Raw genomic sequence first — 25,891 nt, forward strand, 5'->3', positions numbered from 1 at the left:
AGTAATAGGCATTCACTTCGCTATGGTTGCGAATTTTGTTAATGCATTTATATACAATTAATCGCATTGCCATCAATATCAAAATGTACCCCAGTTTATAAACTTATGTTTTATTTTATATAGTCAGCATTTCTTTTTAAATGGTTAAACTTATAAAAACGTATATTATCGTGTGGTATATCGATGTCTGGCAAAAATCGATATACCGTAAGCAGATCTACTTGAGCTCGGTGCAATTTCATTTGATAGCCAGATATTTTTGTTTCACACATTAAACACGTATTATTCGTTCCCAATAAGAATATTATTATTAATTTAGGTTTTGAATATTTCGATTAAATTGAATACAGTTCCATTTGGAATAACGTGTATGCATATACCATATTCTTTTGATTATGTAGTTCGCCAGAACTACTCGGTATATGCATTCGCGAAAATACAAATAATCACAAAAGAGAACTGTAGTTTAAATTAAAAGAAAATCCATTCCGTAACAAGTATATGGGTCTTTATAAAGCAAGAAGTATTCTATAAATTACGAATTTCGCGCATACTATGGACAATAATGTAGACGGTGCAAGACAAAACGGTAGCAACAAAAGCAATACCAACACGGCCAGTGCAGTCCCAGTGGCAAATACCAATAACATCGCTGCACCGACAACAACATTGCCTATCAAAAACACAAATAACAGTAGCAGCATTAATAACGTCAGCAGTAGTAGTGGGAACTCTTCATTTTGGAAAAATAGCGGGAGATTGGTGCCAGGACGTCCAAGTCCTAAGCGAGTTGACGCCACTAATTTTAGTGGCAAGGGTGACGGTATGGTGTCTACTTTTCGTGACTATCAGCAGTCTGTTAGCGATGCTTGGGACATGGGTGATGACGAATTTTGTATCATATCGGGTACAGCATCAGGTGGACAGCTAAGAAATGGTAAATGTTCAAAAAGTCACTATGTGTTTTATAGTAATTAAAAATATAAAAAATTAACTCCCACAATATATACATATCTCAAAACCATTTCGTCTTTTATGAATTTCACTAGAATCGCGTATATCAAAAAAAGTTTCAGACACAGCAGCTTTAAATGTGATTGAAACGCATCGGAATTCAGCAAATACTTGTAACCCACATACAACGGCAGCAGCAACAGAAACGATCACGACAATAGGGGAAGCAGCTACAATCAATAACACAACAACTAGAGTGCCAACTGCAGAGGAACAACAATGCCTCAAATTGCAATCATCAGTCAGTAAAAGAAGCGAAGAAACGGAGTCATCAAATGATTCAAAGAGCGAAGCGGAAGCAAGGTAGTTAATAAAGCTTTTTTCGAATAGATTAATCACATGTTTAAATTACAGAATTAAAGTTGTACGTAATTTCCACGCATACCCTGGGCGGCCACAGCTGCAAAAGTTCAGTTCGAATTCCCAAGAAACCGAATATGAGACTAAAATTGAAAAATTTCATGTTTTGTTGGAATCGCCACTCTTGGATTTAGTGGCATTAAAAAAAATAAGTTGGTCAGGTGTACCAAAAAAGGTTTGCCAGCAAATATGTTATTGAAACTTATAGAGGGGAAATAACTGGAGGATTTTTAAATAAATTTTATCTTGACAGATGCGCGCGGTGAGTTGGCGGCTACTTTCCAAGTATTTACCACCAGCGAATGAACGTCGAAATGCCGTGCTCGAAAGCAAACGACAAGGATATCAGGATTTGCGACATAATTATTTTCGAGTTGACAGTCAGGATGAATCACAGCAAGACACCTATAGACAGGTTTGTAAACCATAAATACTGTTTTGGTGATTGGAGAAAGAAATATTTTTTTCTTTTTTTTTTTAGATACATATCGATGTGCCACGTATGAATCCGCAAATATCACTCTTTCAACAAAAGCTCGTACAGGAAATGTTTGAACGTATTTTATTTATTTGGGCGATACGTCATCCAGCTTCGGGTTATGTGCAAGGCATAAATGATTTGGTGACACCATTTTTCATTGTCTTTATGCAAGAAGTACTCGAACCAGGTAATTGTTTTTTTTTATTTACGCTTCAAATGATGCAATAATGTTAATGATATCAATTTCTTGCACAGGCACGGATTTAGAAAAATTCGATATTAGCACTTTACCTGTAGATAAGCGAGACGCCATTGAAGCGGACTCCTTTTGGTGTCTCTCCAAATTTCTCGACTGCATACAAGATAATTACATTTTTGCGCAATTAGGTATTCAAGAAAAAGTTAATCAACTAAAAGATCTTATACAGCGGATTGATGGTGTGTTTAACAAGTGATAAACGTTTTTTCCAGTTTGATAATGTCCACGTTTTTTGTAGGGAATCTTCATCGTCACCTGCAAGCGCATGGCGTGGATTATTTGCAATTTTCTTTTCGTTGGATGAATAATTTACTAACACGGGAACTACCGCTACATTGCACTATACGCTTGTGGGACACATACCTCGCCGAGTCTGATGGATTCGCACTCTTCCATTTATATGTGTGTGCAGCATTTCTATTGCATTGGAAAGACAGATTAATGCAACAAAATGATTTTCAGGTAAGCCGACAACTGGCGTTGAGCTAAACCGCTTATTGCTAAACTTAATATATATATATATATATGTATGTACATAACTTAATGCATTTAGGGTCTCTTGCTTCTGCTACAAAATCTGCCAACGGAAAACTGGTCTGATCGTCAAATAAATGTACTGGTTGCGGAGGCGTTTCGTCTAAAATTCACTTATGCTGATGCGCCCAAGCATTTGGAGACGAAAAGTTGACACCAGCAACAACAGAAAGCATATATCTATGAGTACGTGGCATAATTTCGTTTAAATAAAGACATGCGTTAGTTATGAAGGCGTTCAAATGCTTAATTATTCTCAAAACAGACAGTTAACTGCATAATTAATTAATCCAAACGCATTCAAACATCCAGCATAAATATACGATTATTATAATAATTATTATTATAAATTATTGCATATACTTTGTATATATTACACAAAAAATGTTTAACTCAATGATGCATAAAATTTTTTCGGATGAGAATTTATAAAATCGAAGCAAATATCATATAACGAAATGTAAACAAAGTTGCAATTCTTTTATATATTACAATAAATAAAATTAAAGCAAAAATGCATGTTATGCAACAAAAAAGTTTGATCAACTTATATTCATAGCGCCCTTGAGAGAAAAATTTTAAATTTTCCCGGTTTCTATTTTGAATATAAAAAATAATAAATAAAATCGTTAGAGCTTTTTGATTTCCTAGTAAAATATTTATAAATTATATTATTGGTATCGGTCTAAAGTTTTTAACGGTTTAATTCTGTCGTTCAGTCAGATGTTTCAATTGTTTCAGCACTGTGTCCAAGAGCTTCTTTTTATCATTTTTACGCAATACCGAAAACATGGTCTTCTTATCGGCCTCGCGTATCTTTTCCAAAATAACAATAATCGATTGTGGATGTACTAAATGATAGCGATTTTCTTGTTTGCCATAATCATGTAAATAAGTGCTCCACTCCTCCATAATGAGTAGGTCCAGTAATTGACGATTTTTGAGAAAATATTTGGAAAGCTCGCCTTCACGTAAACCAGGTACAGGTTCGGACGCTGCAAAGAACTCGCATTGCAACAGATCTAAATTGATTTGCTGTAGTGCACCAGTTGATATTTGTTTCACCTCCTCATCATAGAGTATATCATAAATTTTGTTTGCAATGTGCTCACAGGTACGTCGACAAGCCGTTTGCGCTATGCCGGGCAATTTGAATGCAAAATTATCGAACGTACTCTTCAAATAAGAAATCATGTCAGTGATGTAAGCGGATGCAATGCCTGGTGGTTCGATAAGTAACCAATCGTATGCTGCCAAATCAAAGAATTCATCTATTTTCGAACAAATGCGCACGCCAACCTGTTTTTCAGCTTCCTGCCGAGCCACATGAAACATAGCCGAGGGTGTTTGCGAAATGTTACTCACCGTATTGGTCATATGGCAAACGAATTCATCCAAAAATGGGCCAGCCTTTTCCAAATACTGCGTGTCTACTATAATTTGTATTAGTTGTGGGAGCGCTACACTTGGATTGCGAAATACCATGGAAAGGCAACCACTGAAACTGCGTGTCAGTAATAAATTTGCGGCTTTACGAACCATTGCTGCAACTTCATTTGGCGAAAGTGTAAGCTCCTCGGCAAATTTCATGCAAGCATACATGAACTCCTTTGCTTGATGATAGACTTCAGGTACCATACGCGAAAAAGGAAATTTCTTAGGAAATGCCGCATTTTCCAATTGCTCCGAGTGGAATGGAAAGCGTTCAATAATTGACTCATATTCTTCCTGATTTTCAACGATCATGGGCTGAAATTGCTCTTTATCCAATATGTCGCGAAAGACGTGAACCCAACGTTGCAGCAAAACCTATAAATTAACATAACATATAAGAATGCATTTATTATAACGTGGGTATGTTGTCATATTCACCTCGTTGTAGTGATCACGCATATTATGAAGGCACTCGAATAGCATATTCACTGTGTATCCGTAACATTTAAAAGTATTTATAGAGAGCATTATTAAGTTTTTTATGCGTAGCAAAATATTTGGATCCGTACAAGATGATGACGCCATGCTAATCTCATTTACAAATTTCGTTAACGATGTGGACCATAAATCCTCCAAATATGAGGTTGTTACAACATCGCCTGCTGTATTTTTCACATGATCTTCCACAATAAAAAATCCGACAATAGCACAAATATAAGTTTTGTAAGCCTCCAAATTATCGTGCATACCCGGTGGTGGTTGCAAAACTAGCTTGGACTGATCGCGTCGTTGTTGACGATAATCCTTCTCAAAATACTCACGCTGCCCTAATACCATGTAAATGTGTAAACAACGATATATTGGAGAGAAATCTATTAAATCTTGTGCACTCAAATTATTTTCTTCATCACGATTGTCCTGCTGTCGCAATAGCTTATGCTCCTCAATTATTGCGTTGATATCCAGTTTTTGCAATTTTTTTGTATGCGTAATAGCCACCTCCCCAATTTTAGGTGAAAATTTTCGAATGTTTTCCAGGAATTCTCGAAAGTCTGCTTCAGCGGATCGCCTTATATTTTCCTTAATAACTGGTATTGCTTGGCGAATTTGAGTGGCAAAACGATAATTGTTTAATCCAACCAAGTGCTGTGATTCCAAAGTTTCCAAAGTGCGTAACGATTGATAATACTGCTTATTGTTTGCTTGTTGGGTAAATTTAATATAGCACTCAAGTGCAGGTAGACAGGCTTGAAGTGCATCAATAGCGCTTGCCAAATTTGATTCAATTTGACGAGCACGCACTAAATCTTGCCCCTGCTGCAACACAGATGCGCTTATTTGCTGCACCGATCTATCCAGTGTATGAACCTCTTCATGAAGTTGCTTAGCTTGTGTGCGCACTTGCAACAATTCTTGTATTGAATCTATAAATCCTTGGTAATATAGATTGCAGATGCGTTCAATATCCTTATCATGACTACGTATACGTTGCTCCAATTGTTCAGAAATTGATTCAGTGTTATTTCCTTTATTATAGTAATGACATTGAAGAGTAAAGACTTTAATAGTGGGTGGATATAGTAGTCGTAAATACCTTCTAAAATGGATCGGAAAGTGGGTCCCCAATAGTCGTCCACAGCTTCAATATCCTGCACTGTTACTTTTGACATTATTTATTAATGTAATCTACTTTTTTTGGGAGAAAACAAAATTGTATTAATTTTTTATTAGCCCGGTCAAAATAAATGTATATACTGTGAATCTAATCAGAAAAAATTCTACTTCTTTTACAGTGACCTATTCTCAATAGTTAGCAAGAAGATGAAGGATAATCAACTGAAAATTTTAAAAATTGTGAAAAAAATTCTTTGAAATTCTAATTTCTACTTCATATTTAAAATAAAATATTATAGAAATATATTATATATATTACAAATTAAAGTAAAACATATATAATGGAAAGTTAAATTACAAAGTTTAAATCAACCAGTGAAATTAAAACTAATATGACCAAAATATAGTTTATAACCAAGACTCCTTCTTTCGGTACTGTGTACCAAAACTTAACTGACAGATGGTTGATATCCAGACATAGAGAAATCCGTATTCAGGACCGATAAAGTTCTAGTTAAGCGTTTAACCAGACATTGAGAAAGTGGCCCTTAAAATATAACTACGCACCAAGAATGACAGAAAAATTCATTCTTGACTACGCCAGTACCCATTTGAATGTAACACATTTTCATATAACGTGGCAACACTTAAATACTACAATGTTTTTGTTTATAGCAATAGTTGTTTTTTTCTCGTCGCCAGCTTGTTGCATATATTAGTGGGTGCAGATTATGATTGGAGTAACTTTCACTTTACAAATGTGTAGTCAACCAACCAATCCGGTTAAGCATATGACTGTTGTGCTGTAATATTCGCCAAAAAGTAATAAAGTAGCTATTAGCGTAAAAGCTAAAAGCAATATCATTTTATTTATTAAATAACACAATTATTTAAAACTACATGACTGCAACGTCTACATTAAAAAGCCGCAATGGCAATCAAGTTATTAACAACAACGATGCAGAAGTGCCTACCACAAAAAGCCATAAGAAGCTGACTAATAGTTTTCAAAATAGTGATGATTCTGCTGGAAATAATTCGCGTTCAATGGTGACCTTAATATTTATTTCGCTTTTGTTTGACTTACTCGCTTTTACCATGATCCTCCCATTAATGCCTTCCTTGCTCGAGCATTACCGTCAGAATGACAGTTCTGGTTTGTATAACTTGCTGACGCAGCGAATACATTGGTTTCAGCAACTTGTTGGGGCACCAGAACGATACACATCGGTGTTATATGGTGGCTTTTTGGGATCCATGTTCAGTTTTTTACAATTTGTAGCTAGTCCCATAGTTGGTGGGCTATCTGACTATTATGGACGTAAGCCGCTAATGTTACTTTGTGCGGTAAGTATTAAATATACCGATCAATTGTCAGAATAAATTATTTCTATTGATGTGTTTTTTACAGAGCGGTATTGCGTTCTCCTACCTCCTATGGGTATTCTCCAGTAATTTTGCACTTTTTGTACTAGCACGATTTGTCGGTGGGATCAGCAAAGGTAACATATCCCTTTGCATGTCAATTATCACTGATGTGTCCAGCGTTAAGACACGTGCATTTGGTATGGCACTTGTGGGTGTCGCTTTTTCGGTGGGCTTCATTGCTGGCCCCACAATTGGAGCCTTATTTGCGCGTTCTTTAAATAAATCAGTAGGATCTTGGTATTTGGCACCTTCATTATGTGCCTTCGCATTTGCTCTATGTGATTTAGGAATCATAGCATTTGGTCTGAAGGAAACATTACCAAAGGTGAGTAATTGTTAGATTAAAGGATTACAAGTTGAAAATATACACTATATACATATGTATATCAGGAGAAACGTGTTAAAGAGATATCATCGGCGATGTCATATGCAATTCAATTACTGGACGTGCGGTCAATATTCAAGTGCGTATAAAATAAAACAAAACTAATATACAATACATACTTATTATAACTGTGCTACAGAAAATATATTTTCTAGTTCTATGTAAGTATATGAATAGCACATTGTTTTAATTACTGTTACAGCCATCGTACACGTATCGTATCGTGCTCTTATCTATGTATGTTTAAAATTTTTTATCCTCTTTGTGAAGTATAGTATGTTAATTGCCGCATATTTGTCAGCCCTTTAGCACTGTGCACGTTTTTCAAAGTTAGATAAGAAACTACTTTTAGTTAACAATTGAAGAATTTTTGTTAAAGATTAAAAAGCAAATGCGTATATAAGTAATCTTTGAAAAAAACACACAAACTACAACAAGAAAACTTTATGAAGTAGAATAACAGCTTAAATTTTCTTAAGGAGGGTTAAGAGGTTTAATATGTTTAAAACAAGAACAATTTTTTTCTTTTTTTTTATGAAACAGTTAAAATCAATCAAATTAATAGTACATTATAGTTCGACATATTTTATTGTGGTCCCCCTCACAACTTTCAAATTTTAAATTTTCCTTTTTGGGAGCACTTTGAAGGACTTTTTATTGTAAATGAAAATTTTTAACATTTGATCGGTGAAATAGTTTTAAAGTTATGAGAAGCACCGAATTAGAAAACGTGAGTTTTGCTTTAAAGTTTCGAAATCAGATGGGGAAAACGTTTATAAGATACATATAAAAATAGCCATAACTTCAATTTAATAATATAATTATTTAGATGCAACATTCTTAAGGTATTTATATATTAAATTAAGACAAAGGCAAATCTAAAAAAATAAAATCTGTACTCCCGCCTTAACAATCAGACAGCTAAGAATATTTTCGATAAGTGTTTTATACTTATAAACTTACATAATTTATTAACATGTTTACATAAATAGATTCTCTGCAATTAAGAAAGTATCCAAAGCCGAAATATTAGCACTACGTAAAATAGGACTAATTTACTTCTTATACCTATTTCTGTATTCCGGTTTGGAATTCACTGTTACATTCCTAATGTATCACAAGTTCGGCTACAATTCTATGGAGCAAGCAAAAATGTTTCTTATGACAGGTATTTATTTATTTATATGTATTCTGAATTAATATGTATTTTTATATAACTTTTCTATTTTTATTAATGTAGGTATTGTAATGGCCATTCTGCAAGGAGGGGTTGTTCGGAGGCTACCTCCTCATGCGACAAAGCCTTGTGCTGTATTTAGTTTGTATCTTATTGTACCTGCATTTATATTAGTTGGGTTTGCGAAAGATGGACGTTTGTTATATGCAGGCATGTTTCTATTTGCAGTTTGTAAGTTTACCTAAAATTATTGTGTTCAAAAGAGTTTATATACTATTGATGCATTTGACACTTCTAGCCACAGCCTTTGCTGTTACCTGCTTAACCACATTGGTTTCGCGCTATGGGAATGCCGATCAAAAAGGCTCGGTGCTCGGAATTTTCCGTTCTTTGGGTGCCTTGGCACGTGCCATTGGTCCTGTTGTTGGTTGTATTTGTAGGTATCATATTCAAACAATCCCAACATTTATTTTCACGTTGATGTCTTTGCAGCATTTTGGAGTTTTGGTTCGCGATTAACTTATATTACTGGTGGCCTTTTATTACTGGGCCCAGCATATATTTTACAAAAATCGAAGTTTTCATAATTTAGATATAATGAAACAAAAATTTAAAGTATTTGAACATACTGGTCGTAAAATTCACAGTAATGTATTGTGTATTATGAAATTCTCTATACTTATTATGTTTTTATACCATTTTAGTATTTAACAATAAAGTGCTATCGAATAGAGCTTAAAATTGATTAAATGTTTTGTGCTTAGTTTTGATACAAAATTAAGCTAATTTTTCAAAGCTATATGCTATTATTTTTTTAGTTATAGTAAGATTAACATTGTAAAATAAATGAATTTTCAATAAAAATGTATGAATATATGTTTATAAGTAAAAATCGATATCATACTACGTAGTTTCCAAAGACCCGTACACGGATTAAAGCCAGCTTACAACATTTCAATATAAACTGGTCTAATGATTAGAAATAGCAAGCCATTTTCTTCTCACCGTCCATCACTTACCATTTGTATTTGTCAAAACGGTTTAAGTAATATTAAAGCTCAATTGGATTATGGCAATTATAATTTTATTGTAAAGATAAAAATGTAATTGATTCATAGTTATTTATGAAGATAAATACCAAATAATTTTAAACAAATTTTAAGTAACGTTCAATAAAGTTGGAGATGTTCCGAATATATTGTAGTAGAAAGGAAAAGTAATAGCGTAAATTTTCTTTTTACATTTTAAATTTCGCCTTCGTCACACGCCATATTTAATTTTGAACGGCACTCGAGCAGAGAAGAAAATATTTCCTTGTGTCGTCGTCGTAGTTGTCGCATAAAAAGGTGATTAATTTTGAAAAGTTTTAATAAGCATAGCTTATATAATTGTTTTCATATATTTATGATTAAAATTCAGGGGAATTAAGGAAACAGAAATAATACATTAAGCAATATTTTTAAGTGTAACTTAGCAAAATGCATAAGAAAAATTAAGGCGAATTCATGGGAATAAAGCCACCGTATAGACAATTAAGTAGAAGTAAAGATAGCAGCCTGTCAATCAGTGGAAAAAAATTATTTCCTCGTAATTTTTTCTAATTTAATATTTTCCTTTTTTCAGGTCACCCAATTGCATAGTAAAGGCAAAACGATAGGAGGGAGCTTCACCGAAAACGGTTGAAAAAACAATTCACAGCCAACCATGGGTAGCAGAGAGGATGAATACGATTATTTATTTAAAGTTAATTATATTTAATTTGTGTGAAATCATCATGTAAAGATGGATCAATACCGAGCGATGGCGTAGCTCATGTGAAATTGGTCGGTGCTAGTCCAACTTTTGATTGTTTCAATTGAACAGCCTCCAAATTTAGTGCCTAATGTGTAGAGAGGGATACACTTAAAATACCGAAGTTCAAAATGCGGACACATCAAAATTTAAATCATCTAAATAAATCAAAATACCGAAAAACCAAAACGCCGACAAACCAAAATGCCGACATGTGAAGAATATTTTACCTTATCCGCCCTTATTTCTATCGAAGCACAGAAAAAGAATTCTACTGACTAAGGGTTATGATCCTGAGCGTGTTCGTGGTCGGAGGCTCAAGTCCGCAGGGCCTCGAACGAACAACGCCTCTTTTTCTTGATTTGTCGTTATTATGATTAGTCGGTGTTTTGATATTTCGGTAGTTTGATTGTCGGTAGTTTGATTGTCGGCATTACGTTATACACCCGTGTAAAACATAGATTTATCTTAATCTTGCCCCTAAATCGATGGTTAATAATAGTCAGCTGCAATAACTACCATTGTCACTACTTTTACCACACGCATCCAAGCAAAACCAGACGTCCAACTTTAATCGGCATTCAATTGCATGCGGTAACATATTCTGCTTTGTACAAACACGTTTGCTTTGCTATCGATATTGGATAATTGGTTATCTGACATGTTGCATAAAGTATAGTATTTCGGATGCGTTAGCCGCAGTGTTAGCAGTTTCCTATAAATGCTTTTAGTTTTATATCACATTTTATCTCCGTATTTTAAGTCTTACAACAAATGATGAATGTTCATGTCCATCTATATTATATACATATGTATATATGTACATACATATGTATATATAAATATTTTGACATAGTGTATTTTACTCAAAAATTGGAACAGGCGTTTCCGAGTCTTTGGAAATGTTTTCCCAAACTTTAAACGCGTTTTTCTCAAAGTGGTGTTTTCAAAGTCGGTGACCAACATTACTCGAAAACTGCTTAACCGATTATTAACACGAGCTTCTTAAATATATTTTTATTAATTGGTGATTTTTTCTCAATGATACATTTTTTTTTCTGTAAACAATTTTAAGCCGAAATTTTGGTCAAAAAGCGATGTTTTTAGAAAACGCCATTTTGTCAAAAAAAAATGCATATTTCTTGTTTCTTCGATTAATTACCAGATTTAACATTATTTTAACGAAATCTGTTTGGTTTTTTAATTTCAGAGGATCCAGTTCGGAGATATAGTGGTCACCCCAAAACTACGTTTTACAAAAATCGAAGCTTTCATAATTTAAATACAATGAAATAAAAATTTAAATTTAGTGAGCGTAAAACTATCAGTAATGAAGTGTGTATTACGAAATACTCTATACTTATTATGTTTTTATATTATTTAAGTATTTAACAATAAATTTCTATCGAATATTATTTAAAATATTTAATTTATTATGATTACTTTTGATAAAAAATTAAGCAAATTTATATTCCACATATTGTCAAAGCTTTGTGTTTTTATTTAGTTATAGTGAGTCAAAATAAACATCGTGAAATAAATGAATTTTCAATAAAAATGTGTGTATATATTTATAAGTAAATATCTATTATGTCATACTAAACTTGTCTTATGATTAAAAAATAGTCGGTCTCAGCGATTATCCTTTTCTTTCAAAATAATCTAGCAAATAATTTTCAGTCCGTAGAGAAGAAAAAGGAAAAAACCGCAAAACTGCCAAAACGGTTCTCTTAACATCAAAGCTCAGTTGGATTATGTGGACAATCACATTTTATTGTAAAGCTAAAACATAATTTTTAATAAATTTAAAGAAACGATCAATGCAATCAAGTTGGAGATGTTCCGAATGTATCGTAGTAGAGCAAAGAAAAGTAATAGAGTCTTTTTCTCTTCACCTTTTAATTTTCGCCTTCGTCGCACGCCATATTTAATATTGAACAACGGCACATCGAGCAGAGAAGAAGAAGATATTTTCTTGTGTCGTCGTCGTAGTTGTCGCGTAAAAAGGTGATTAATTTTGAAAAGTTTAAATAAGCATAACAAATATAATTGTTTCCATACATTTATGATTAAAATTAAGATTTAAACTTTGATAAGGGGATAGAAATAACAAATAAGCGATATTTTTAAGTGTAACTTGGCAAATTGTGTATGAAAAATTTAGGCGAATTCCGATGGAAATAAAGCCACAGTATAGACAATTAAGTAGAAGTAAATGCTGAAGAAGTAGAAGCAGCAGCCTGTCAATCAGTGGAAAAAAGTTACCGCCCCGTAATTTTTTCTAATTTAATATTTTTCTTTTTTCTTTCATTGGTTTTACGGTCTGTGCTGTCGTTAAACGTCGTCGTCATTGTCACCCATCCGCTGGACCGTCGCATTGCCCTTTGATTTCACTGTCTTATGTGTTTGTGTGTTTCATCGCATTTCGGTGAATAATCGTGAATTTTTTATTACTATAAAAAAGAGCTTTTGAGAAAGAGTAGTAAAAAGATACGCAAATTACATAGCGAAAAGAAACTTTCCAAGTGAAACCGACGATAAAGAAGAAAATTTTTGGAAAATAAAACAAGTGGAGTAACTCAAAAAGGATAAACGCAGGTCACCCAATTGCATAGCCAAAGCAAAAAAGAGAGGAAGAAGCTACACCGAAAACAGTTGAAAAAATAATTCACAGCCAATCATGGGTACTAGAGAGGATGAATACGATTATTTATTTAAAGGTAATTATATTTTATTTGTGTTTCCATCACCTATATGTAAAGATGGATCTGTAAAAATATTAATTTACGTAAAGTGAAAAAGTTGCAATGAAAGTGGAAGAAAAATTAAAGAGTCATTCATCAATACCGTGCGATGACGTAGCTCATGTGAAATTGGTTGGTGCTAGTTCGAATTTTGATTGTTTCAATTGAACAGCCTACAGATTGAGTGGAAATGTGTAGTATGTAAAGATAACACAGATTAGCCTTAATAAAAGTATAACTATGTTTCGTTATTCTCATACAAAAACAGAATTAAAAACATTCAGTTCACACTATTTAAAATTGTTAGCTGCTTAATTAATTCGATAATAGAATGCCGAAGACATTTCAGAATGATGCATTGTGTGTAAGTAGTATATCTTCAGTTGTTTTATGATTTCCTTTCAGCTGTTTTTACCGCCCTCTAAGTCGCTGGTTAATAATAGTCAGCTGCAATAACTACCATTGTGACTACTTTCAACCACATGCATCCAAGCAAAACCAGACGTCCAACTTTAATCGGCATTCTATTGCATGCCGTAATATACTCTTGTTCTTGCATGTTCTGCTTTATACAAACACACGTTTGCTTTGCTATCGTTATTGGACAATTGGCTAAGTGACACGTTGCATAAAGTATTTCGGACGCGTTAGCCGCAGTGTTGACAGTTTCCTACTAATGCTTTTAGTTTTACATCACATTTTATCTCCGTATTATAAATCTTAAAATAATTGATAAATATACACATGTACATATGTACATATGTATATATAGTACATATATATGTATGTACATATATGTTTTTTTTTATCAAATTGTGTTTGATTGTGTTTTTTAATATTGTATTTTTTTTTATATGTTTATAGTTCTTTTTCAAGAGTTTTCCAATTTTTCTGTTTGAAAAGCATAGACGCAAAATCTATTACTGTGACGTTTCAGATGTTCCCTTTGTTTTCTCAGCTGTAAGAAATACCACCCTCCACAAACGCCTCATCGTGATTATGCCTTTATCAGACAATTTCCTTTGTAGCTTTTATATTAATAATTTCTCTGTTTTTCTCATCACGTTCTATGTTGTTGTTGGTGCAACAGACCGGATTTCTTTCCCAGCATCAATAATTGCGCACAACACCCGTATATTTTATTATGTATATAACCTATTCGTACATACATACATATGCACTCATATGTATTATTATTAATGTGTTTTCCTTAAAAACTTCTTGTATTGCATTTTATTACGCATAACTTTGCTCCACTTGTAATAACATAGTATGTAGCTATGTACATAATGACAATGGAAGAACGTACAGAAAATATATATGTACATACATACATAGAATATATGAAACATACACATGTTAATAAGTATGAGCTTATGTTTGCTGGTAAGGTAACGTGTGAATAAATATAATATTTTGAGTGGTTATTTTGTCTTCGTTATTAATGAATTTTTTTATTATATTTGTTTTTTATTTGAAACAAAATCTTTACTTTTTACGCTTGGGTGGCGTGGTCATTGCAAGCTTACGCGAGTTCAATACCACTCGGAACTCAAATCCCCAAATTTGGTGAATCATACTCTTTGGCTACTCAGTTATCAACAAAGTGCGAACTGTTGAAGAAAAAATATTTTAATAAAGATAAAGAGAAGCATAGAATGAACTTAATGCAAGATATTTTAAATTGCCCACATTCTTAAAAGCAACACATACATACATACGAGTATATTTTAGAGAGAAAAGCAGTGTTTATCAACGATGTTATATATAATATATATGTATATGTATGTATGTACTCCTACGTTTAATCAAACAGAAATAATACTTTCACATACGTACATACATACATATGTATATCGGTGTAAGCGATTAATTTGGCATTTAGCGACTGTTACCATTTACCTCTACCGTTACTTTCTCGTAAGTCTTCTGAAAATATTGTTTGAAATAAGAATCGCCTTAAACTCCATAGTATGCAATACTTTTCTATTAATTATTATAACTACGAACTACCACGGGTTACACATTCATTGCAAGTAATCCATCCCTTACACAGCTTAAATTAATAATTCTGTCAATTCTCATTTATAGTTGTGCTGATCGGCGATTCCGGCGTTGGTAAAAGTAATTTGCTATCCCGCTTTACGCGCAATGAATTCAACTTGGAATCGAAGTCGACAATTGGCGTAGAGTTCGCAACGCGCAGCATAGAGGTAAATGAAATTTTCTAAAGTATTATGTTATTAAATATAATTAGTCTGTTGGCATGCATTTATAAATATTCCAAAGCTATAAATGCATAGTCTTCGCAAGTTAGCACTACCAATGCAGATATTTAACGCATTAGTGCGAATAATAGACGATATCTCATTTCAATTTATTAATTAATTTGTCTCCTACCACAACTCTCCTATTAACATATGCACCTACTAATTACTTTGCTATAATTTACCACAATTAGGTTGATGGCAAGACGATTAAAGCGCAGATTTGGGATACGGCTGGTCAGGAGCGCTATCGAGCCATCACGTCTGCATACTATCGTGGCGCTGTCGGTGCATTGCTTGTCTATGATATTGCCAAACATTTGACATATGAGAATGTGGAGCGATGGTTGCGGGAATTGCGTGATCACGCTGATCAAAATATTGTCATTATGTTGGTTGGCAATAAATCTGATTTGCGACATTTGCGTTCCGTGCCGACGGATGAGGCGAGACTCTTCGCCGAACGCAATGGGTTAAGTTTCATTGAAACATCTGCCCTTGATTCGACGAACGTTGAAACTGCATTCCAAAATATACTCACAGGTAAGAAATTGAAATGAAATTCCTATGGTGTGTGTGAAAATTTAGAATATAACTCTGTGTTGTTTGTCTTTAGAAATCTATCGTATCGTATCGCAAAAACAAATCAGAGATCCGCCTGAAGGTGATGTCATTCGTCCAAATGTGGAGCCCATCGATGTGAAGCCGACTGTTACAGCCGATGTACGCAAGCAGTGCTGTCAGTGACCGCCTTATGCACGTCCTGCATTACTTTTAAATGTCATCTATGCATAAATAATAAAAACAAAAACCAACAAAACTGCAATAAATGAAAAAATACAAAAACTACGACCACAGTTTCCCCCAAATTAATCCAAATCAATTCCAAACTACACCAGTGGCAACAAACGACAGCAAAACATAAACAGAAGAACATATATAGATGCAGCAAAAATTATTAATACTACCTACAATTTATTAAAAGGCAATGAGGAATGATTGAAGCAGAAAATAGTGAAACTCCGTTGAAATTTATTGAAAGAAAAGTATAATATAGATATGTATTTATAATTTTAACGTGGTTTTTCTATAAAAAAACGAAAACAAAATGAAGTGAGCAATGAATTCCCCTCTATGCTATTATTACACTTAGAGAACTACCCCGCACTCGTCCCAGCTCTTTTAAACGCTTTGAAGAAGTTGTTCCACAAAGTTTCAATACAAAAAAAAATCAAACTGAGTTATTATATTAGTGATGCAATTTTATATACACTACAACCCGTAGCCCAATCAATAACGCCACTTGCTATTTGGTTCCTTGCGCTCGTATATACATAAATATATAATGTATATAGTTTAGTTTGAGCAAGTGTGTTTTTTCAAAGGATGCTAATTTGTTTAACCGACATTTGCTTAATTAAATCGTTTCAGTTAAATGTATAATTCACTTTTTATTAAAACCATTGCTACATTTTTTACATTAACTTAATTAAAGCGATATGCAAAATTCTCTATTTAAATTTAATTTTTTATTGTTCGAAGGATATTTACAACTATTGTAAATGTTTTAGTAAAAAGTAATTAAAAATAACAAATGCGAGAAAACGAAATTAATTTAAACATTAATTATAATTAAGAAAAAAAAACACACACACAACAAAAAACTGCAAAAGTGATTATTCTGCTTTTTTAATTAAAACAAAAAAATAAAATTTTATATAAAATTACTATAAAGTAATCAAAAATAAACGCTCGAAACACCAACATACATACATACTGTACGCAGCGAGTAATGCATACTCGTGCATATACATACATAAATATATACAAGAGCATGGCGAGAAAAAAGCGGTACAGCAAAGGTAGTCTACTGTAGGCGGAACGAAAAGCTCTTGAAAGAATTAATTGGTGATAGTGTAAGGGTGTGGACCCACCACATAAAGGGAAGCTAAAATATAAAATATCGTGGAGCTAATGGTAGAGAGGAAGACATAGCAAACAGAAAATGCGTAACCGAGTAATAATTAATTAACATTGGTGAACTTATATGAACTAAAAATAAAAATTAAATAAAAGCGATGCAACATGCAACAGCCAGTTGTACATTATTGAGGATTATACATTTAAAAAATAAAAACCTAATTAATCGATTGATTGATTAAAGCAATTATATTGTGTTTTGCTATATTTACCTATGTTAAGTGTATCTGAATAAATAAAGTAAAATTTAAAACAACAAAAATGTAAATTTAAGATATGTTTTTATTAAAACATTACTGATCTATGGACCCCCTTTGAGAGTATATATGTACTAAATGTATGTGAGTATGTTTTTGGAAAACATTACTGATCTATGGACCACCTTTGAGAGTATATATGTAAATGTATGTGAGTATGTTTTTGGAAAACATTACTGTTCTATGGACCCCCTTTGAGAGTATATGTATATGTAAATGTATGTGAGTATGTTTTTGGAAATAAAATTCTGGATAATTTGAACGGTAATAACAATAAGTCGGAAATGCTAACGGGAGAACAACCGGAAAGTACCGGATCGATACAGGTTTGTTAATATATTTCCGAAACTAAGCTTTTTTAATCCGTTTGGTTATAATACCAACAGAAAATAAATTAATGGTTTGCCGAGATGCAATTATTATTGTCCATACTATATATATATTTTTTTTATAAAAATATGATATGTATGTGTGTGTATGTGAAAAAATAAAAAAACATTAATTACATACAACTTTTTAAAAAACGGTATAGTCTATTCACAGTTGAGAGTCTTTAAAAGTCATGGTGAATAGCATATAATTAAAAAGAAGAAGATTGTAAACACGAGGATACTCATGCGATTCATTCTATAGTTTAGTTATAATTTGTATTCTTTTTCAAATAAATCAAGTTGAATAAAGTAGATTTTATAGTTTATAAATCAAATTTATAAAGTGAAATATAAAAATGGGCAAAATTAAAAAGAAAGCACATCCTAAAAAACGCACAGCAGCGTTCAAGGAAAAAGAATCTAATGAACTGGTGGAAGCACCGCATTCTTTTGTAATACATCGAGGGCTTTCTTGTCCCTATATCACCGATTTAACATTGGATTTTCGAAAAATCATGGAACCATTTACAGCATTACAATTAAAAGAGAAGAAAATTAATCGCATTAAAGATTTTGTGGCAATGAGTGGTTTCTTTCATGTTTCCCATATGGGTATATTTAATAAAGCCACATCCCAGTTGTCATTTAAAATTGTGCGCATGCCGCGTGGTCCTACACTTACTTTTAAGGTAAATTTTGTTATAAATAATTTAAATAATTAATGGAAATAAAACAAAATTGACAACAGGTGCATCAATTCACCCTGGCGCGGGATGTGCTTTCAACCAGCAAAAGACAATTTGTGGACGATGATATGTTTAAACATTCACCACTCGTTATTATGAATAATTTCACAGGTGATGGTAAACATCTTAAATTAATGGCTAGCACGTTCCAGAATATGTTTCCCGCAATCAATTTAGCACAAGTAGGTTTAAATTCTATTTATTTTTAATATTATTCTATGGTTTTATTTATAAAATAGGTAAACATTGCTACAATCCGTCGTTGTGTGTTATTCTCATATACACCGGAAACAAATTTAATCGAAATGCGTCATTACTCTGTTCAAGTGGTGCCAGTCGGCTTAACGCGAGGCGTTAAAAAGCTTGTAATGGGCAAAATACCAAATTTATCCAAATGTGAAGATATTGCTGATTTCATAATGCAGTAAGTTAATATATTTTGATTAAATGGTATTTAAATTTAATATATAACGATCCTTACAGAGACGGTGGAGCTTCAGAGTCGGAAATGGAAGATGATGAGCAATCGCAAGTTGTTCTGCCACAATCTCTTAAACGTAAAGGCAATTTAGAGGATAATAAATCAGCGGTGCGTCTGTTTGAAATTGGTCCACGCTTAACTATGCAATTAATGAAAATCGAGGAAGGTCTTCTAACCGGTGAAGTACTTTATCACGATCACATTGTCAAGACGGAAGAGGAAAAGGAAACACTACGTAAAATGATAGAGAAGAAACGAAAACTAAAAGAATACCGAAAAAAAGTACAAGAAGAGAACCGTAAACGGAATTTGCGTGCAAAAGAAGACGTGTCAGGCAAACGCAAAAAACATAAGAGCGAAGCTGCAACTATTGGTGATGAAACGAAAGAGGACAGCGATCCCGAAAACGATGCAGAATATTATAAAGAGGAAGTTGGCGAAGATCCTGATGAAGGTGAGAATCAAATAACTTATTTCTTTCAAATAAATTTGTTAGTAATATATTGAATTAACTTCGCAGAGCTTTTCAAAGCTGAAAGCAGTTCAAGGAAACGCGCCAGCTTACCGGCAAGTTTAAGGTTCAAAAACAAGAAGCTGAAAAAAGCGCAGGAAAAAAAGAAGTGATGTATACATATTTAAATACATTGTTAACACTCAATAAAAAAAAACATTTTCTCTCCGGTTTACTTTCTTATTTTTACAACTTTATTACATCATTCTTCTTAAAAGTATACATTTTTTGTCAGTCTAACTAAACATACGTTTCACTACATTCTTATATTGCTCGTTACTGGTTTTCCAACTTTCCCCTAAACGTTGGTGAAGTTTAGCAAATTCTTTTTTTCCTTGGTAATTTGAAACACTCTCAATAAGTTTCTGAGCTTTTTCAAATTCTTTAAGATGATAAAATGCCATTGCCCTTCTGTAAATGCTTTTCTCTGTTGCATTTGGGTGCTCTTCTACAAACTTTGTTTGATATAGTACATCTTCGTAGCGCTGTTCGTTCAACAAACAAGCAGCTAAATTGGTCTGTATTTGCGTAAAAAGCATTTGCATTTCCTCACTCGATATACCATCTTTGTGTACCGTTAAACCTTCAAATGGTTTATATGAGATCAAAAATTTAGCGGCGCGTGAAAAATAAGCATGAGCAAAGTAAGGGTACTGCTTGAACATAACTACGCCGTTTTCTTTGTAACGCATTGCGATGGCGTACATCTCCGCAACATTTAATTTATATATTTCCTTTGTTTCTTCTATCCTTATCAGAGTCAAAATGAATCTTATTTCTTCCTTTTTTGTGGCAATGAAGCAACGGGCACGTTCACCTACCACAAGTTGTCGCACAAGCAGCTCTACATAGCAATCAACCGGTGTGAGAGCACTACCTATTTCTACATTTTGCTCTTGTTCAATTAATTCATTGGATAGATATTGACTTTCACGTCCATTTAAATTTTGCACTTCTTCCACTTTTATCACAACTTTCGACACTAAATGAGGTTTATTCAAAAACTTGAAATTGTCCAAGGATAGAACTTGCTTGCGCAAACCTTTAGCCGGCATAGTCCACTCGGTGCCAATATACCATGAAATTGGCATGTATTTATCCATTTTGAAGTAGTTTTTATTTTATTTTAATACAAAACTAGTTTAAAAGTAATTTTTACTATTTATTATTGAAATTAAGCACAATAAACAATTCTGTCAAATATTACTCCAGTATTTTTAGTCCAGTTGACATTTTTCACAGTACACATTCAGGGCTGCCAAGTTAATTTATATAGCTTTACGCAAGAGAACGTAAATTATGGTACGTTTGATCAATAATTCAATAAGTGCGATAGTAAATTTATTAAATCTAATTAGCCCTCAATTATATGCATGTATGTATATATAAATATATTAACTAAAATAAAAAAGTCTATACTTTTTTATGTGTGCGGTGCACTCTGCCAATGAATATATATAAATATGTAAACATATATTTGTATGTACAAATATCTAATTAGGTTAATAATAAAAATTGTGTATTTCGATAAAAGCCCATTGTGCATTTGTTTTATTGTCTAAGTACCGATTCTAGCCTACATTGGAAGCTTTAAAGAAGAACGACATTGAATCAATTCCTGTGACTTAAGCAGGAGCTTGCCAATAAATTCGAATACAATAATAACGGCAACAAAAGCTATATATAATATCCGGTAGGCTTCTGTTTATATTTCAATATAACCGGGCTTGTATAAGTGCCAGGATCGTAGGTTCGAGTTTCAATAGTAACAAAATTAAACGAAGAATTTTTTTAACACGTTCTCTCAATAATCTATTTCCAACATTTCACATATTAACATTGTACCTGAATTCGCTGAAGCTGAAGGCCATCCTAAAAAATGCTTCGAGGATTGAAGAAATCGTTGGCATAAGTATGTATTACATGTAGCTGGGAATTCTTTGAAGGCGACAAAACAAATTAAACATTGATAAATAATTAAATATTTTACGTTTTATTTATAATTTCCGGGTAGTTTTTTGTCACAATGTAGTATTCAAATGTCTTTTGTGCTATGCGACATTGGTTCGAGAGTAATTTTTGGGAATACAAAACATAACACACTTGAATTAGTTATTGTCTGAATTACTTACCCACTGTTTTGTTTTGATTAGATTGATATCCTTGTTATTATAACAAATTTACAAATATACACTCATTTTTATTTTTTGGTATTTTTAAACTTTATTTGCTTAGCTTTATTCGAAACGAATATTTAGCAAGTCGATTTCAATTCTCATTTCATTATCAGTTTTGGCTTATTTTATCATGAAAAAACATTACAATCGTGATTTTTATATTTTAATATTCATTTTAATTTAATCATCATCGTCCATTGTTTTTATATAATAATAAACAAATTTCTTCAGATTTTTAATCTTATAATATAATATAATTTACAATTACGAATCTAACACACCATTAATTCCATAGTGTGATCCGATGTGGCTCAATCTAAGACCTAGTCAGTGCATTTCAGTTTTTTATTTAAAGTAATTACGTGACACCTTTATTTAAACATAAAATATATGCATTTATACCATCACTTCAAAAAATAACAAAAAATTAAGGCGAATTCTAACCACTAATGTCTTATGTCTTTAGGTTTGTTTGTATGGGTGTAGTAAGTTTTTTTGTGTTTAATTAGGTTTGTATATGTATGTATAGTTTCTAAATATATATATTGTTTGGCGCTATGCATGCAACTGTGTTTCAAATCTTTACAAGTGTTTCATTGTGTAGCAACATGCATTATTTTAAAACAAAAGGAAAAGTTTCTAATATAATTGGTTGCCAGCAATTTGTAAAAATAAATAAACGAACGATTTCATGCGAGTTTTCATATTAAACATAAATCGTACAATTGTTTGGCGGAAGTGAACTCGCACGATTGTCACTAAAAATATTTTGTTAACATCTGGTTTTCAATAAAGTAAACTTTTAATTTTGCTTTTAAATATATTTGCTTCAAAAATAATAAATTAGGCATTTGTCATATTAAATTCTTTTTTCGTGTTATTTAAGTTCTTCGTTTTTAGTTTATATGTACATACATATATGATTATTTCGTAGTTAAAATTGATTTTGATTTAATTTTTCTTTCAGTTTTTTCCATATTAGAATTGCTATTTAAAAAGCCTAAAAACTTTTAATTCGGTAGCATTTTATATTTTAATTAAAACTGGCATTAAAATAGTTGGCTTGTCGTCATTTATAACAATAGTGGTATCTTTTATTATATAAACTAAGATTTATTATTTTATTATCATTTCATTTCCTTATCATTAGTCATGATCACTATATATGTATATGTATTTTTTTTGCATTTATTTCAAATTGTTAAATCTCACTTTTCCTTCGTGCCTTTAAACACAATTTATATCATATTTTATTTTTTAATTATTTATATTTTTATTTTTTAATATTCGTTGACTAGAAATTAATACAAAAAATAACTTAATACTAAACATAAGCATATATGTATAATTTTCTCAAAAGTATAAAAAATATTAAAGTCTTAAAATAGGAAACTAAAACTATCTTGCTCAGTAAATTGTTCATTATAAACTTGAGGAAAATACAATACAATAGATAACAAATCGAATGACAAGTAGAGGTAATGCTTAACATGCAAATAATCCTTAAATGTCTTTTAATGTATAGCTATACTATTTATTGTACAGCTTTTTAATAAATTATTGAAATGATTTTTTTTTTAATAAAATATAAAAGTTACTCTGCTTTGTTTAATAATATAAAAAAGAAACTAACAGTGTTGCCACTTTATACACATAAATAATATGTTTGTAATGTTTTTCATTTCATCAAAATATTCGAAATTTTCATTATAAAAATTTGATTTTTCATATATATTTGGTGAAAAACGATAAGTCGCTTGCTGTAATCTGCGTATATATGTATGTACACTAATATGTACAATACGGAAAGTATTTTCCTCTCCAACTATGTATAATCCGAAATTTTATTTTTTAACAAAATTACACAAGCATCTTAAAGAAAGAAATACAAGTAGATAATGCTGTTAACTTTTTAAGATCGTTTTTTTGTGATTCATTGTGTTTTTTATATTGTTAGGCAGTTTTTATTGTGCCATTAATAATAGCAAATAATAGCAAGTTTCTTTTAGCATTCAAAAGTTTTGTTGTAATAGTTGTAACAGTTTGTGGCAGTTTTGTTTATACATAAAAAATGTGGCATGCAAGAAACTGACTTTTATACGTTTCTTTTATATTACGCTTTAGAAATGCGCTTTGACTTGTGTAACTAGGAATTTTCCATGATTTATTAAAAAATGCTGAACTAACGGCAAATAGAGAGTGTGCAATACCGATAGTAACTATCAATAAAAATATTATGTGATTAATTGAGCGAGGAAAAGGCCGATTTGGTTATTAACGCAATTTAAAAAATCTTCTGATTGACACTAAAAATAAACACTCCAAAATACTTTCAGCAAAACAAGCAAATATGTGTATTTATAGTTAATTTCATTAAAGAAAACTATATGAAGCATCTTAACGCAGAAACTCAAGCTAAACTTTCAACATTCAATCAGCCTTGTAATTAATCACACAATATTAAGTGAACTTTAAGCGAAACAAATATTTTTTGGACTTCACATTTTTGAAAACACCATAAAATTGAAATATTATTGCATTAAATATTACTCGTAGCTACATTTCATTATAATTTCGTCGCCAATAAATGTTGCTTAAATTATTATACTAATTTTTTTGCTTTTCTTTTATAAAATCACAAATTTAGAATATTGTTCTGTTACAATTGTTATTTAATTATTTTTTATTTTGTTATTTGTTATTTGCGCTTAGCATTTTATCTTTCGAGTTTAGTTTAAATTTACAATTTGCATGTTAACAGCGTTCAGTTTCAATTGTTGGCGGAGTTTGAACACTACTCTGCATTTGGTCTTTGTTTGACGTAGCATTATATTTAAGTTCTAACTGCTAGGTACTAAATACAAAATCTACACGTGTCCTGCTCTGCTTTAGAGTAAATGCGTTTTTTTTTTTTGTTTTTCTTTTGCTTTTAAGTCAGATTATTTTTTTTGCTTTTTTCTTAAAGTACTCTAGTCTGCTTTTTAATGTTACTAATAATTTAATACGTTTCAATTACAATTTAGTTTATTTTTAATCATAAGTGCTGTGTTCTCTTATATTTTTGGACAATTTTTTGCTTTTGTTTGTGTTTTTTTGTTGCATTTTTTTATTAATTATGTATGTAGTCTTCTAAGAAAATTGCGAGTTGTTTAGTCATTCGGTCATACATATATCGATTATCTTTCATTCATCTCATCTGTCTTTGACTGCGAGTAACAATTTGTATGCTTAATTTAAGCACTTGACGGTTTTAGTGTTGCCTAATAGCCTTTTTCATATTTGTTTGCTTCCTTTTTGGTATACGCGTATTATTTACTTTGTTAGGAGACAATTTCAGCTAAAGTAGGAATTACGTGTTCATCTTCTTACACTCTCACATTCTCATTGTTTTATATATTATTGTAATAATCTAACGCTTTGTTGCAACGCGAAATTGTTAATTTAAAAAATCGGCTCTACATTTGGCATTAGCGTAGGTTGTTGCATTCCATTTCCCCTGTTTTCAGGTTAATTTTTTGTATTACTATTTTGGTGTGCCTCACTGTGCCGTTCACGTGGTATACGTACGTATAACATCACGTATGACGGCTCTACACAGTGGACACTGACCGCCGCCGACGCCACGCCACTGTTCGATAGCGCAGTCGTAACACATGCACATGTGTCCGCACATATAGAGCACCGAGTCGATTTGATTTTCGTAGCAGATTGTGCATTCAGCGCCAGCGCTGCTATTGCCACTGTGGTCGACGGTGTCTTTCCATTTATTCATCTCCTGAGTGGAATTGCAACCGTTCAACGAGGACACAGGCTGCAAAAGAATGAAAGGTAAATAAATAAAATTATAGGTTAGAATTGTTGGCATTATATGGTAGGTATT

General features: G+C 32.1%; 7 protein-coding genes across 8 annotated transcripts in view; 4 read left to right on the forward strand and 3 right to left on the reverse strand.

Annotated features, from left to right (window-relative positions):
• The first annotated feature begins 211 nt into the window (after positions 1–211).
• Positions 212–2,976, forward strand: LOC126750910 (TBC1 domain family member 22B). Its single transcript, XM_050460701.1, has 8 exons — positions 212–937; positions 1,050–1,317; positions 1,369–1,549; positions 1,628–1,789; positions 1,856–2,042; positions 2,111–2,293; positions 2,353–2,576; positions 2,668–2,976. The coding sequence occupies exons 1-8, from the start codon at positions 556–558 to the stop codon at positions 2,800–2,802; spliced, it is 1,722 nt and encodes a 573-aa protein (XP_050316658.1). The 5' UTR covers positions 212–555; the 3' UTR covers positions 2,803–2,976.
• Positions 2,969–5,850, reverse strand: LOC126750909 (exocyst complex component 6). The gene is made up of 3 exons (XM_050460700.1): positions 5,677–5,850; positions 4,521–5,608; positions 2,969–4,457 (listed from the first exon to the last, which is right to left on the reverse strand). The coding sequence occupies exons 1-3, from the start codon at positions 5,750–5,752 to the stop codon at positions 3,351–3,353; spliced, it is 2,271 nt and encodes a 756-aa protein (XP_050316657.1). The 5' UTR covers positions 5,753–5,850; the 3' UTR covers positions 2,969–3,350.
• A 481-nt stretch (positions 5,851–6,331) lies between these two features.
• Positions 6,332–11,892, forward strand: LOC126750911 (major facilitator superfamily domain-containing protein 10). Its single transcript, XM_050460702.1, has 8 exons — positions 6,332–7,043; positions 7,108–7,449; positions 7,515–7,588; positions 8,502–8,677; positions 8,750–8,917; positions 8,985–9,122; positions 9,179–10,032; positions 10,310–11,892. The coding sequence occupies exons 1-7, from the start codon at positions 6,597–6,599 to the stop codon at positions 9,271–9,273; spliced, it is 1,440 nt and encodes a 479-aa protein (XP_050316659.1). The 5' UTR covers positions 6,332–6,596; the 3' UTR covers positions 9,274–10,032; positions 10,310–11,892.
• Positions 11,893–12,388: 496 nt separating this feature from the next.
• On the forward strand, positions 12,389–17,655 carry LOC126750912 (ras-related protein Rab-11A). The gene is made up of 5 exons (XM_050460703.1): positions 12,389–12,484; positions 12,942–13,197; positions 15,313–15,434; positions 15,683–16,031; positions 16,105–17,655. Exons 2-5 carry the CDS (start codon positions 13,158–13,160, stop codon positions 16,233–16,235), a joined length of 642 nt encoding a protein of 213 aa, XP_050316660.1. The 5' UTR covers positions 12,389–12,484; positions 12,942–13,157; the 3' UTR covers positions 16,236–17,655.
• Positions 17,656–18,325: 670 nt separating this feature from the next.
• LOC126760271 (protein Peter pan) lies at positions 18,326–20,009 on the forward strand. The gene is made up of 5 exons (XM_050475792.1): positions 18,326–18,785; positions 18,845–19,024; positions 19,082–19,266; positions 19,326–19,777; positions 19,844–20,009. Exons 1-5 carry the CDS (start codon positions 18,453–18,455, stop codon positions 19,945–19,947), a joined length of 1,254 nt encoding a protein of 417 aa, XP_050331749.1. The 5' UTR covers positions 18,326–18,452; the 3' UTR covers positions 19,948–20,009.
• Positions 20,006–21,075, reverse strand: LOC126760277 (uncharacterized). The gene has a single exon (XM_050475804.1). It carries the CDS (start codon positions 20,935–20,937, stop codon positions 20,071–20,073), a length of 867 nt encoding a protein of 288 aa, XP_050331761.1. The 5' UTR covers positions 20,938–21,075; the 3' UTR covers positions 20,006–20,070.
• Positions 21,076–22,520: 1,445 nt separating this feature from the next.
• Positions 22,521–25,891, reverse strand: part of LOC126755078 (protein neuralized) — a 43,854-nt gene continuing 40,483 nt past the window's right edge. For both annotated transcript variants that reach the window (XM_050467406.1, XM_050467399.1), the window contains exon 3: positions 22,521–25,822. In XM_050467406.1, the coding sequence (XP_050323363.1) occupies positions 25,562–25,822 (261 nt within the window). In that variant the 3' untranslated portion in view covers positions 22,521–25,561. The remainder of the gene's footprint in view (positions 25,823–25,891) is intronic.

Source organism: Bactrocera neohumeralis, chromosome 2 (assembly GCF_024586455.1).
Source record: "Bactrocera neohumeralis isolate Rockhampton chromosome 2, APGP_CSIRO_Bneo_wtdbg2-racon-allhic-juicebox.fasta_v2, whole genome shotgun sequence".
NCBI lineage: Eukaryota > Metazoa > Arthropoda > Insecta > Diptera > Tephritidae > Bactrocera > Bactrocera neohumeralis.